Here is a 15,399-nt window from a genome sequence, read left to right on the forward strand (position 1 = left end):
ACACACACACACTCTTTTGGTGTCTTTCTGTCTCACACGTCTCCTCAGTCACCTTATCTCCCAAAAATGCCTCATGGGTTAGGAATATCACTTCTCCAGCTCGGAAAGTTTTGGGTGTTTGACTATAGCTTCCAAATCTCGGTAAAATACTGATCTATTTCTTGTCTTATTGTAGTTTAAACGGCGCTTTTGTTTTTACGCTAAATCGACACAACGCTCGGTCAAGCGGCCTTTAGCTTCCATCCAGGATTGTGTGCCCGTTTCCTCTCGTTGACATCCATTGTGTCATTTCAAAATAAACTCCCCGTCTTCACAGGAAGTTAGGTTTAGACAGCAAAAGAGCGTGGGTGACGGGCCACTGACAAACAAGCCAAGCGACCCACGAGACGTAACGACAATAAAATGTCAAAGTTTAGTTTACGGGATACAAAGACGGGTTCTCCTGTATGTGTTCGACCCATCCACCATGGACGCTAAAGGGTGCCTCCGTGTTGGATGACAAGGGGCACTGACCAGCCGTCGGTATCCCAATTTCAAGTTGGGAGTGGGACCCGGTTGGCTCAATAGGAAGCTAGCAGTCAGCAGCCGGTTAGCTTAGCTTAAAGACTTGAAACAGTTAGCCTAACTCAAAAAGTACCCACCTCCAAGCACCTCTAATCCTTAAAGTTAGCCTAAAGCCTAAATGAGTCAACATGTTGTAACTTGTTTGTTTAATCCGGGTTAGCAATAGCATGCTAAATGGATGAGCTTTAGAGGAGCATTAGCGGTTTACACTCTCCTAGCTAAACTAAGCTACGTAGCTCCTGGCGGTAGCTTATTGTTTTTACTGTACATATATGAGAGTGGATTCAATCTCCTCATCTAAATCTCATCAAGGAAGTGCATTTCCCCAAAATGTGGAAACAATATATTCAAAAGGTCTTCATGCAGGTGGCGTCAGGATCAGAAAAACTATATTATCACAGGATCACAAAACAGTCTCACTTCAATGAGATTCATGTAATGGATCCCAAAGCTGCAAGTGCTGGATGAAGTGTTTCCTAACCGTCTGTTTCGTGTATGGAAATATAATATCTGTGAGAGTGAAGCCAGTGATGTGTCACTCTGAAACGTACTCGAACCGGTTCATTTCTTATGAATCACAGTGGAATGGAGCCATGCGGGAACGCCGGCGTGGGAAGCTGGAGTCATCTTAGCGGCGGCGGCATTAGCCTGAACCCCGAGCTGCTCCCTCCGGTCAACGCTTGGCTTCTTTCGCCCGCCGAGCGTCTGGTGTAGCTGCCGCTGTTCCTCCTCCGGAAAACCTCTTCACAACGTGACATCGGATCGCTCGTCTTTAAATCCTCCAACCGGTAGCTAAAACTGTGGTTTTGGAGAGAGAGAGAGAGAGAGAGAGAGAGAGGGGATAGAGTCCGGGGGCCTGGTTCCTGGAGGTTAATGTCAAACCATAAACCATAACCGCAGCCTCTCCCTGTCTTCCATCTTTGTTTCTTCTCAACGCTCGACCACAAATGCTTCCCTCCTACTGTCTGAGCTGTCAATCATCTCTCTTCCCATCATCTCTGCAAATAATACACACGCACACACACACACACACACACACACACACACACACACACACACACACACACACACACACACACACAGTGTTGCTATTGAAGCTGTACAACCTGGGTGTGTTTGGAAATCTACAGGCAGGATTTTGTAGCCAGACTGGGTCAAGTGGACATTGTTCTGGGGCCAGACAAACAGTGAAAGCACACACACACACACACACACACACACACACACACATATAATACAGTCACCTTGAGCTGTCTTTACCCTTCTCTCACACACACTCACTGACAGACAGCAATGTATAAGCCAAAAGCCGGAGGCGGCGTAACAACATCAAAGATTGAGCGAGTTGCGGCGGGAGGAAATTGCTGCTCCCCACCTCGCTGTGGCGGGATGACATCAGAGGCGTGGGTGGCAGAGGGGTGTCGGGGGGGGCCTGCAGTGCCAGGCAATTTTGGGAGGGGGGGGGGGGGCAAGAGGTGGGAGGGTTAGCTCCTGTCATTAACAGCCCTGACGTCATGGCACCACATTGGGGGAAATGTTCCCCGGGAGAAGGTTCAGATGTGACCGGGGAAAAGTTTGGGAATAAATTTGCATCGATTTACGCGCCTTCGCCTCAACTTTGGGATTGAGATGTGAACCGAAGTTTGAGGGGTGTGACTCAGCAACAGAGGGGAATTTTTTTTATTTATTTATTTTTTTTAAATCCACTGGTCCTTTTTGAGTTCAAATATTTCCACGCTTGACGCAATTTTAGTGTCAGTCCTGCGAAACGTGCATTACACTTTTTTGTATGAATTTAAGGAGTTTTTATATTGCAGATTTCTGCACATTACAATCAAGAAACCTCACAACTTCCTGCAAAAAAAAATAAAATAAAAAATAATAATCGGGCTCGCCTGAGTAGCAAAGTGGAAAGTCTTGCCATTTGTAATGAAAGCACCACTTGTGTACCCATTTATTCACTGGAAAATAGCCGTCTACTGCCAGGACAAATATAACATCCATATACTGCAAATGTAATTTACCCGACTCACTGTTGTTATTGCATTTTTCCAGTCAATACTCTCCTGATTCGGAGGATTCTGAGAGGAGGGGGGGGTGGAGGGAGCACGGCGAGGCACTTTTGAAAATGAGCCGTACAATTGATATCTTGTCAGCGTGGTATTACGCTCCTAATGATGATGACACATGACTCGTCTAGTGGAGGCGGAGCAGGCACTCAAGACTTCTACATTTATAGAAATGTATCGACTGTGCGCCCCGTTGACAAAAGTGGATCATAATGATGAGGTGTGTGTGTGTGGAGCTACGACGCCATCTAGTGGTAGATTAGTATAACGACGCCAACTGAAAACTGTTCATTTATACATATATATATATATGGATTTTCAAGTCACATGCTTGACACCAAAATACGACCAGGAAACCATTTCTCAGCCACTGATGTAGAAAACGTCAGCTCAGAATAAACCTTTATTAAAACTACAAGCAAAAACAAAAAGAGTGGATTGGATCAGTTATACCACAGACTGTTATGAATACAGATGTTCTGTAGTTTTAAATTAACACAAGGAAAGACATTTCAATTTTTACTAAAGCGAAGTAAAAAGACAATAAAGAGACCCAAATTGTGTCAAAGTTGAACGAATAAAGATTAAAAACATGAAGAAATGCAAAAGTGACAAGTGAGTCGTATTGAGTAACGTGGCCAAAAACGAGCCCAAAGTGTCATTTTCATCGAAAAAGATTTATAAAAAAAAAACACAAAATATTTCCCAGGAATGATAAATCCAGCATAGGATTTCCAGCTTCAATGTTCCCTTTTTCCTGCAAGCGTTTTAGGAATACTGGAACTTTACAATTCCACCGTATTATGGAATGTAATATGGAATAAAGTGGCTAAGTGCCAAGACAACGATTTACTCGCCTCTTTCTGTATACGCTTCAGAAAACACAAAAGTATTACAAAACAAAAAAACACACTCGTAGAAAGGTTAGAAAGTGATCGTATGAAGACATCATGTACAGTACTCTGTGTGTGTGTGTGTGTGTGTGTGTGTGTGTGTGTGTGTGTGTGTGTTCGCCACTCACTTTGTGCTCAGGAATGTAAAGGACTACATTTAAAAAAAAAGACTTTAGGACACTATGAGCGGCATTAAAAGTGCACCATCTTCAAAAAAGTAGAACCATCCGCCGACTCGGTTCACCCCGAGTCCATCTGTCAACCGGGGCGCCTGGAGCAGGCCTCCTGGTAGGAAGTGGCGTTGACGACGCCGAACATGTCCCTCCTGACGAAAGACAGGAAGTTCTTCAGAGGGCAGAGCGGCTGTCTGGCGCGGCGGTCGTGGGCGCGGCAGAAGCTGGTGTGGAACGTCACGTCCTCGCCGTTGTACAGCACCCTGACGAACAGCTCCCCGTCTTTCGCCTTCGCCTTCTCGCCCCTGCCGGCCCTCTTCTTCGCCGGGCCCTGCGTGGCCGGGGGACTCTTCCACAGTTCGAAGACCACTCTCGCCGCGAAACGCGGGAAGCGCGCCTCCTCCAGTCCCAGGGCGCTCAGCAACGGCGCCACGGTGACGTCGTGGGCCGAGGAGAGGGTGAAGAGCTCCTCGCCCCCGGGGCGGCGCTGCCGGCCGGCCTCGTTGTCCCTGGCGACGCGCTCCATCTTGGCGGCGGTGCGGTTGAGGTACGGGTACATGGCCAGGACGGCGTATTTGTGGTACAGCCCCGCTCTTCTCCGATCCGCCTCGTCGTCCAGCTGCTGTCGGCGGATCACGGCAAACTGCTCCATCGTCAGGCACCCGCCGGCAATGCCGGCGCCCGCGGGGACGCACGGGAAGGAAATGCCGTGGCACAGGTGGCACAGCAGGGAGTCTATGGGGTTCGCCGCCCGGAGCTGGCGGGTGAGCAGACCCAAAGTCCGCGCCATGTCGGCGTAGGTCCTCTCGAGCTCCGTGTCGCTCACCCGGAGCCGGTACTGCCGCCTCTGCTCCTCCTCCAGGTGCCGGTTCCTGGCGGGGCAGTCGCAGGCCGAGCCGCAGAACAGCGTGCTCCACTGGTGCCGCGCCGTCACCCTCGTCCAGTCGAAGTCCGGGAGGAAGCCGTAGAGGAAGGCCAGGCCGCTCTGGAGGGTGCGGCTCTTGCCCGTGGTCTCGACCCACACCTGGCGGGGCGACCAGTCGGAGGGGAGGAGGTTGTGCCGCTTGTAGGCCTGGTGGAGGAGCTGCCCGTTGCGCAGGTGCTGCACCACACCTGGAAGAAGAATGGCAAACGAAGCGAAAGTTTGATCGGCATGCATAGAAATAAAACGGGTCCGCCGACGGGGAAGAGTTAAAAACCTGCGTACCCGTCTGCGTGAGCTCTCCCATCTCACAGGCGCTGTGGTTGGGCAGCCGGGGGACGGAGCCCAGCGTCGACTCCCAGTGTCCCCGGCTCCCCTGACCCATGTGGCGGATGAAGGCGTTCAGCAGCGGGTGGGACGGCTTCCTGAGGAGGGAGGACAGACCGGTGAAGAGACAGACCTGATCACTGGTGCATTATAGTCGGGTACAAAATCTCTACACTGGTGGCTAGAAGGCCGCTCACGTCTGTTCACGCCTGTAGGTCGTTGGTTGTAATAACAAGATATAATAAAATAGGTTATATATATATTGTGATTTATTGGGGGGAAGAAAACGTAAAAATCACACATTCAGCACCCCCATAAAGCCAAGATGGAACGATCCTTTGCTTCATAACCACACTGTTCGACCGTGAGATCGGCGGTGGATTATTCGGGGGTCACATTCGGGGATCACTACCGCAGAAGTCACAGTCACACGGCTCCACAGCTTCCTGTTCAAAACCACACAGCGTGCCCCGTCTGACTAACCACAGCAGCTGTCTCATGGGAGTCGCAGTGTCTCGGAAACACAATGTTTTGAAAAAAGGAACACGCGGGACGGAATGAGGCAGAAAACACATCTTAGAACATAATCTCGTTAGCAGTATGATAAGATACAAGTTCATCGGTCCATGTTTTCTGCACTGGCGACTCTATTTTTCTCAATTTAATCTCAATGTCAACTGAATATCATTAAGTTTTGGTCCATCAAATTGCTCGTGTTCTCACTACTCAAGTGAAACATCCTCTCATCCACTTCCACCACCAGGTGTCGCTCTAACACCACGCCACAGTTCAATGTGTGTGTGTGGGAGGGGATGTGGTGAGATGGAGATGTAAAAAGATGAAAGAATGAGTTGCCTTGGGACAAAAACACTCACATAAATACATATATACGCGAGAGTATATATATATATACACACACACACACACACACACACACACACACACACACACACAGGGATGAGGGCAGTGAGAGGAGCAGTCGGTGATCTGATAGATTAGAGATGATTGAAGATTACAGTTTAATATAAAAATCTGTGGGAGCTGCGGCTCAGCTCGCTCGGATTAAAGAAGCGCAAACACACACACACACACACACACACACACACACACACACACACACACACACACACACACAGTTTCCATAGTGATCGTGGACTGGGTTAAAAGACTGTCTGTCATTTCCCTTAAAGCCTTGTGATTGTTGTAACTGAATGAACACAGTAAACATCTGGCGGCTACAAAAAGGACAATTTCCCCCCTTTTCACAATAAAGGAGCTTCAAAGCACCGCTGTGGTGTCAGATCCCTGCTGGTCGCTCTGTTCTCTGGGGGCATTCGTTGTCACGTGGCGTCGCCAGCCGTCCTCCCTCTGCACTTTTGATATTCACTCACTCAGTAATCTGCACCACGGCGGTGAGGTACGGACGGCCACCGGCGCCGCGCTCTGCTCCGCCATCGGCAGATCGGCGCGCTGAGGGGAGATCGGGCCGATCCAGATTTAATTGGCTACGGCGGGAGACCGGACGTCAGCGGACCGCCAACACCGGTGACGGACAAAGAGCCGGCCGGCCCCGTCTATTAGGGTGATTGTTGCTAACCGAAGATTACGGAGCCCAATTATATTAAGCGGGGATTATTATCACTGGATACGACAGGGGGAAGGAGATTAGAGCGGAGGGAGGAAGAGATGAGGGGGAGAAGAAAAAATTAAAAATAATAATAATAATATATAGTGTAAATGAGTAGAGAGGAAGAAACAGGGGGAGGAAATGAGATGATGTGGTCTAAACTCTGGGGGGGAGTGTGAGAGACAGAAATTAAAGTAATTAGGAAAATGCAGAAAGAACAAAAAAACCTGACTGAGACTGTACTGGTGTGTGTGTGTGTCTGTGTGTGTGTGTGTGTGTGTGTGTGTGTGTGTGTGTGTGTGTGTGTGTGTGAGAGACAGACAGACAGACAGACGGAGAGAGAGAGACAGAGAGAGACAGAGAGAGACAGAGACAGAGAGAGACAAAGAGAGAGAGAGAGACAGAGACAGACAGAGAGAGACAAAGAGACAGACAGAGAGAGACAAAGAGAGAGAGACAGAGAGACAAAGAGAGAGAGAGAGAGAGAGAGAGAGAGAGACAAAGAGAGAGAGAGAGACAGAGACAGACAGAGAGAGACAAAGAGACAGACAGAGAGAGACAAAGAGAGAGAGAGAGAGACAGAGAGACAAAGAGAGAGAGAGACAGAGACAGACAGAGAGAGACAAAGAGACAGACAGAGAGAGACAAAGAGACAGACAGAGAGAGACAAAGAGAGAGAGAGAGACAGAGAGACAAAGAGAGAGAGAGAAAGAGAGAGAGACAGAGAGAGACAAAGAGAGAGAGACAGACAAAGAGAGAGAGAGAGACAGAGAGAGACAAAGAGAGAGACAGAGACAGACAAAGAGAGAGAGAGACAGAGAGAGACAAAGAGAGAGACAGAGATACAAAGAGAGAGAGAAAGAGGCAGACAGAGAGAGATGTTCCCTGCTGAAGAGAGCTCAGTTAACCGCAGACGGAGACAGTGGGTCGGCAAGCTGGTGCCAACACACACACACACACACACACACACACACACACACACACACACACACACACACACACACACACACACACACACACACACTAGTTCACAGCCCTGTAATTACACCCTGGTCTAAATAAAAACTATCATTTCGAGAACACGCTGAAATATTTAATACGCTTTTAATATTCAGTCTCCCTGCAAAACAAACAGATTCAAACTAATAACCCAAACACACACTTTGCAGCTGAGCTGTGTGTCTCCAGTCTCCTCAGAACTAAACCTCGGCTTCAAAGAGAAGAGTCTCCAGCTCACGGCTGACTGAGGCTGTACTTGAGCCCCACAGCGCTTCCAGCTAAATGCTAACCTCAGCATGACGTCGCTCACAGGAAGTTTGTTTCCATCCACCAAGGTTTTATGTACAGAAACACCACATTTGTGTTTTCCACTGTTTAGAACACTTTAAACTGAGGTTTAAGAACAGTAAGAAAACAGTCTAGCTGGTCTTAGAAGAGTTGTGTTGCATCCAGGCTACAACCTCCGGTTCAGCTGAGTGAAGCCAAAGCTGAAGTGTCTTAAAACCTGCATTCTCTCTAGTGTCCAGCAGGGGGCGACTCCTCTGGTTGTATAGAAGTCTAGTCTAAAATGACTCTACTTCTCTCTTGATTTATTCCCTCAGTAAACATTGTAAACATGAGTTTATGGTCTCAATCTCTAGTTTACAGTCTTCTTCAATACAGCATGATGTTCATTTAGTACATTATGCTCCATTTAGAGTCAAACAGATCATAAAGCAGGGGATGCTTTAGGGGGCGGGGCTACACAGTGATTGACAGGTCTCTACCAGAGACATATACGGCGTCTCTACGTCACTCCTCCTCAATCCAAATATGGTCACTTCTGTTCGCGGCCATTCAATTTCTGTGTGGCCACCGACCTCCATCATAAGAGGCTTGGTGTGCTGGATGGCCTACTTTCAGCTTGGAGTTCAAAGATCAAAGGCTGTTTGACAATATCTAATAGTGAGATGTACGCGGCAGATCGTCTGCGTCCCACTGTACCGGCCTGAATTGTCGCCGTGCCGGCTCTAAAGATTACGGCGCCGTCCAGATGTGCAAAGCCGACGTGGCCGCGGGGTGGAAAAAAAAAGCTCTGTGCTAAATCTGAACTCAGGTACACAGATGTGCATCCACGCGAGCAGCTTTGCATACGTTTCAGGCGACGGCCGTGTGGGTGTGAAAAGTGCTGATTTTCAGAACTTCTCGTGAAGCTCGTGCACAGAGAATAACGTCCTATCAGGAGCTCTCATCTGGCCCTCTGGAAAAGAGCAGCAGAGCCAGACAGCAAAGCAGAGACAGGGGGGGAAGGAAAAAGGATACAAGGAGAGAGAATGATGAATTCTAGAAGCTAGCAATTTTCAAATTTGAGCTCGTGTGCGTTTTCCCACCAGAGCTCGGCGAGCGCGTTGAGCGAGACGAGGCCGCCGCCACCGCCCTTGAAGCCCCGCCCTCTATCGCTGACACGTGCGATAACGCTGGGAGATTGAGTGGTTGAATCCTTGAGCTGAATGCCTACACACACACACACACACACACATCCTGGTATTTACAATGTTAAAACAAATCAATTATCATTTCCCGTAAATCATTTTACAACTACCTTCTATTCTACGCACTGAGCTGGCTTTCCTACAGAGGACATGAGAAGCTCTTGTCGTAGTAATTGGCGTCTCGCCGTCTCCCACTGGTTCGGCGTCACAGAGAGGAAGCCATCTTGAATCCCAGTGGTACTCTGCGCCCTTAACTCTGACCTGGATTAAGTGAAACCGTGGGAATAAAACCCTTTTTAACTTCAGACTCCAGAAACAAAAAAGAGGACGAATGCTCCTCATTAGGCTTCATATCTTCTCACTTAATTTACTTAATTTTAGCTTTAACTAAATAAATCACTAAATTAAAAGCATAATGAGGCAAAACACCATGAACACCTTGATATATAATGCAATTAAAATGTAAAAAAAATAACACAAGTTGTTGACTGTGTTGCTTGTTTGGCCTTGTACCTGCTGTTTGTTGTACTTTTGCAGCAAATGTTTTTATTAGATTTTTAAGGATGTCGTTAATCATACAGACCCCCATGGACTACAGATTCAAATTAGCTTCAAGGCTAACCGTGGCCCTGTGAAATAAATTAAATTAAATTCTGGCAAAGATATTGTGAAACCTTGGCAATAGTGTATTTTTTGCAGGGTGATTTAATTTGGATTGAATTACACTTAATAGGAATTGATGGACTTGCAGTGTTGCAATCATAGACCGTCTATAAGAAGTGGACGTAGTCATTGGGTTGTGGTTGTGCGCCATCTTGGCTTTTTTTTGCAACCGACGAACGGACGAAAGTGACCATATTTGGATGACGGAGTGACGCTTTATGGTCTGTTTGACTCTAAATGTTCCATAATGTACTAAATGAACATCATGCTGTACTGAATAAGACTGTAAACTAGAGATTGAGACCATAAACTCATGTTTACAATGTTTACTGAGGGAATAAATCAAGAGAGAAGTAGAGTCATTTTAGACTAGACTTCTATACAACCAGAGGAGTCGCCCCCTGGTGGACATTAGTAAGAATGCAAGGTTTTAAGACACTTCCGCATCGGCTTCACTCGTCAGAACCAGTTATAATGTTAGCAGGGAGCGTGTGCGTACCTGTTGGTGGACAGGGTGCAGTCGATGGCGGGGCGCTTGGTCTTGGGGATGTAGTAGAGGGGGTAGCGGTCGCCATGGCGGATCATCACCTGGACAGACAGCAGCTTGTAGTCGGCAGGACTGTGACCTGTCAGAGGAGACTCTCGTCAGCTTCCGTCATCGGTTTTCCAAATGGAACAAGTAGTGGAAACAACAAAGCAAATAGTTGTTCTATGACGTATAAAACACCGTTTCTTGAGTGTAATGTGGAAGGCGTCGCTCATAATGATGAACTTAACAGATCGTCTGTAGCTTTTTGAATATCTTTCAGCTTCTTGTTTGGGTTTTATGACCCGTAGCTTTACCGTTTTTGGTTCTTATCACTCTCATCAGTGTCGTTTTGAGACTCAGCAGGCAGATATGTTCAGTGCTGAAGCTCTGATAAACTCATTGCACACTACCTGCTCAGCCTCAAACTGCTGAAAAGGCGAGTGAATATTGGGGTTAGACTTCAGCAACACCACTCCAAAATGAATGCTAATGTTCGCTAACAGGCTAGCTGTAAAAACCTGTTCGATCGTAGCATGCCAGAGGTGTCGAACAGCTCGTTTCCGCAACCCCAAAATGTGACCAAGGCCTAATATTACTAGTAACTATAAATCTAGTAACCGAATCCTTCAAATTTAGGGAAAAGTGCTCAACTTTGGGAGAGCAAATGTTGATTTAACAAATCAAACAAATCCACAGCAGCAGCACGATAAACAAAAAGAATGGACTGTAGACTGCGAGTGTGTGTTCAACAGTAATATTTAAGACGATAAGAGAAACCAGGACGCTTTGGAAATGATCCTGCCGCGGAGAAGACACCACCACCTGAAGAAGAACCGTCATTCCCGATTGATTTTGACTGCCATCCAGAGACGGAGAGAGCGAGACTCAATTAGCGTCGGGCCAGTACAACTCGTCTTAGGCGGTGGCGGATGTTTGTACGATCGGCCCGAGGCCGCGCTGACGTTTCAATGAAAAGGAAAGAAACTGATGCGCTGAAGACAGGAAGCACCGCAGCATTATGGATGACGCAATCTAGTGGAAATGACTTTGGCGCAATTAACGCAAACCCTCGAGTCCTGACACACTAAATCTGACATTATTACTACATTAAGTATTTATGAGCTGTCCGTCATGTTGGGTGATTCTAGCAGTGAGGGGGAAATTGATCTAAATCTGTGTCTCTGAAACGCCGAATTGGAAAGAATGACCAAAGTTTGTTGCCTAGAATCAGATACGATATAGGTCTTCCAGAAGACTTTCGATCTTTACGTGGATTAAAGAGATTATATTGGTCCGTGCTGAGGTCTCACCCTCCCAGGCCTGTTCGGTGCGGTTGGGAGTGTTGCAGTAGCTGTAAGCCTCAGATATGGGGTTGGGCTCCTCGGTGTGAGGCATCGGGAACACTCTCTTTCGGCTCTTCCCCAGAGCCGCCACCCCAACGCCTCCATCTGCCACCTGGAAGGGCCGCTCCTCCAGTACGGGAGCGATGGGGATCAGGTTCACTGCAAGGGAAAAGAGAACGCAAAGAAAGTGAGAAAAAGAAGGGGATGAAGAGGAAAAAACAAGACTCGACACAATAGGCAGGTGACATCGTCTGGGGACAATGAATGCCTGAACAAAACATCAATCCATCCCATAGATGTTGAGATACTTCAGGGAACACTTTGAACACAGATGATGGCACCAGATGAAAAGGCAAGGAATCACCAAAGGCATTTGGATTTATCCTCTGGAGACCAAACGAGACAATGGTTATTTCACTGAAAGACAAACAAGTCTTAAAAAACTTAATGATGGAGCTGAAGGAAGAGTCAGAGGTTTAATTAACTGGGAACCATGAAGGTCTGGACAAAACTTCACGGCAATTCATCCCATATATTTTTTGGAGATTTTTCAGTTTGGAACAAAGCGGTGAACCGACTGACGGACCAACATTTCCATCATTGAGCCATGCTGTTAACTGACAACTGTAAAAGATCTAAAAACCTGCTAAATGTACAGATTCAAGAGGGATTCACAGGCAACAGCTTCTTAACGGGACCACGAAAAGTAAAAAAAAGGCCAACTGACAACGCAGTGAAAGAAGTGCCTAAAATTAAGAAAACCAATTCAACTGTAGCTCATCTCCATGTCAACAGCTCTGTACCCCCCAAAACCCCTCGCCGCTTCCAGTACGTTGCCTGGACACCAATGACCTGTGACCCCCCCCGGGCAGAAACGCTCCAATAAGAGCAGAGGCGTTGTGGGAACTGGAAGGCCCGATTCACAAAGATCCAACAAAAACAAGTTGAACCCATGTGGCCCTTTGGCAGAGCCCTGCATCCCATCATCCAGCACAAAGAGCTCAGGGTTTATCGTTGCCTTAACAACCCTCAGATTTAAACTCATCTACACAAGTGTAGGTAAATAGTTACACACCATAGTTTCACATTTCCTCTTCTCTGCAGCTGAGCTGATGAAGTCCACGGAGTTGCAGACGAGACATTTTGTGCAAATATTCAATCCACTGATCTTTGCTGAGCTCCTGATTTAAGTTTTTCAGCTGGTGCCCAACGACGTTTGACAAGAACCCGGTAGGTATGAGGCCGACTCAACAGTCATCACCACCTGTGGTCTGACAAAACAAACGATCTGAAGGAATCCCCTCAGGCTCCGGGGGAAGTATTACAACTATTTTTCACCGTTTTCTGACATTTTATAGACAAAATAACGAATAATCCACAGAAGATGTGTCGCAATGACAAGTCAATTAATCAATTAGTCAATCAACAATGCTTTCTTCAAGCAAACATTCTAAACTTTTGTTTGGTCCAGATTGTCGTTGGTCTTCCATTTTAGCAAATTGAAAATCTATGGGTTAGAAACAAATGTCGACTTGTGCTTTGGGCTAAAGATCACCACTATTTTCGGACTATTTTCTGATCTTCTGTATACAAAACGATTACCAAATAATCAAAGAAATCATCAACAGATTAATCAATGCTGAAAATACCCGAAAACACTTAATCAGCCAACAAGGAGCGCCAGGAACTATAATACCAAACCTCAAAAAAAGGCATTGTTCCGCAAAATGCATCATATTGCTTTTGGAATTTTGGAGACTAAATGAGATGAGACACGATGTCCGGTGCAGACTGCAAAGCAGCTGTCTTGACTATCTGCCAGACAACCATCCTTCTACTTTTACAAATCTCACTCATCCCTCTGCAACAGCGAGACTCATCAGCAAGCTGTTGAAAAGGCTACGCCAAAAAAAAAAAGTACTTATTATCTCGGAGGAGAAGGTGATGAAAGCTGGACAAAGAGATCTTCATAAAACGTCTCGATCGAGGAGGAGAAACGTCTCGATCGACACAAAAGGCTTTTCTCGAGTCAGAACCGAGACATCACGAGAGTCCGACCAAGCCGAAGTTAAACGAGTGGTGAAATCCACGTGAAGGCGAGTGGTCCAACGTCTTCATCACAACATTGTAGATCTTCTATTAAAAAGGGTTTTTTCTGCTTGAACTCACCGCTGACGAGGAAGAGGAGAAGGTGTGCGGCGACGGCGGAGACCATTTTAGACGACTGCTCGGTCCGACCACGCAACACTGGAGCTCATTCATACCACAACCTGTCCCCCCGCCCCCCTCCTCCCCCTTACACTCTGTGCCTCACACACTGCCACCGCCCACTGCGAGCTACCCATCCACACACACACACACACACACACACACACACACACACACACACACACACACGCAAGCCAAACTTTCTGGAGGCCAGCTCAGCCACAGTCACCTACACAATGGGGCTTTTGTAACCCGCTGCCCAACACAACCAAGTGCATACACGGCAACGACGCAGAGAGCTCACTGTAGCACACACACACACACACACACACACACACACACACATGACTTTAAATGAGTTTCCAACTTTCCGTCCACCTACATTTAGATCTCACGGACACAAAAGGAGGCTGCCTGAGACTGCTTTTCATCAAAGTTGACGCTTATAAATGTTACATTTCTCTTGAATTTGAGTGGTTTAACACTCAGCTTACACACACACACACACACACACACACACACACACACACACACACACACACACACACACGCATCCAGAGCTAAACATAGTACATGCACCCTGTTCAATCTTAGAGCCTATTATTACACACACACACACACACACCTGCACAGCTTAATTTCTACCTGAAGACAAAAGCAAAGACGGCTGCTCACCGCCACAAAAATGTGAACACCCACACCCACACACACACACACACACACACACACACACACACACACACACACGTGTATCAGGTATAACAACCCAGTGAATGTGGTTTGGCCTGAAATTAAAAGACTCCACTTACCTGACTGTGCTGTGCTGGAAGCACTGTGGTTACCAAAAGCTAGTGGAGCAGCTGGACCAAATATTGACACAGGCTAGGCACCGTGTGTGTGTGTGTGTGTGTGTGTGTGTGTGTGTGTGTGTGTGTGTGTGTGTGTGTACACATGGCAACCTGCAGCTGACCATCATAAATCGACCTTTAAGGTCTCAAATGGCAGATTTTACACGTCGCCATTTCCGCCAAGATAAGAATCTCTCTCTCTCTCTCTCTCTCTCTCTCTCTCTCTCTCTCTCTCTCTCTCTCTCTCTCTCCGTCACGAGGAACTAATCACAACTATGTACAACTGGAGGAGGCAGAGCCATGCAGCCCGATAAACAATCCACAGGGACACGAACCGTATCCGAGCACAGATTAACATTCGGCTCGCCACATTTAATTAAGCACTAATGCTTGGCAATGGAGCGTCAGCTAGGGATGAACCGATAAGACCCCTGGTTGGCCCCCTGATCCGAATCCTTTAATACGGTGTATCCTCTGCTCACAGTGAGTGCGATCTGAAGTTACATTTAAAGTGGCAACATGCTAACAACGCCAATGCTAGCATGCTCATTTTGAGCTGCTATGTTTCTCATGTGAATGATTAAAGTGCAACTGAGGCTCACGGTAGAGCCTTCGTCATCTGGGGACCATGAATATCTGTACCAACTTCTGTGCCAGTCGATGTAGAAGATGTTGAGATGTTTCACAAGTGAAAACTGGCCGCTAAGAGGGAAAAGCCAGATGATTAATTTCATGGCAATCTATCTTATAGAGTCTTCGTCA

General features: G+C 47.1%; 1 protein-coding gene across 1 annotated transcript; it reads right to left on the reverse strand.

Annotated features, from left to right (window-relative positions):
• Positions 1-3,023: 3,023 nt before the first annotated feature.
• Positions 3,024-13,846, reverse strand: pxylp1 (2-phosphoxylose phosphatase 1). Its single transcript, XM_068706432.1, has 5 exons — positions 13,751-13,846; positions 11,549-11,740; positions 10,209-10,335; positions 4,907-5,046; positions 3,024-4,812 (listed from the first exon to the last, which is right to left on the reverse strand). The coding sequence occupies exons 1-5, from the start codon at positions 13,794-13,796 to the stop codon at positions 3,785-3,787; spliced, it is 1,533 nt and encodes a 510-aa protein (XP_068562533.1). The 5' UTR covers positions 13,797-13,846; the 3' UTR covers positions 3,024-3,784.
• Between the last annotated feature and the right edge of the window lie 1,553 nt (positions 13,847-15,399).

Source organism: Cebidichthys violaceus, unplaced genomic scaffold, assembly GCF_023349555.1.
Source record: "Cebidichthys violaceus isolate CVI_PGR_0920_01 unplaced genomic scaffold, fCebVio1.0.p SCAF_1, whole genome shotgun sequence".
Classification (NCBI taxonomy): Eukaryota; Metazoa; Chordata; class Actinopteri; order Perciformes; family Stichaeidae; genus Cebidichthys; species Cebidichthys violaceus.

Coding starts and splice junctions, on each gene's coding strand:
- pxylp1 (XM_068706432.1), bottom strand. CDS start 13,796: ATGGTCTCCGCCGTCGCCGCACACCTTCTCCTCTTCCTCGTCAGCG. Junction 11,741..13,750: donor TCTCCTCTTCCTCGTCAGCG/GTGAGTTCAAGC, acceptor TTTCCCTTGCAG/TGAACCTGATCCCCATCGCT. Junction 5,047..10,208: donor TGCACCCTGTCCACCAACAG/GTACGCACACGC, acceptor CTCCCTCCTCAG/GAAGCCGTCCCACCCGCTGC.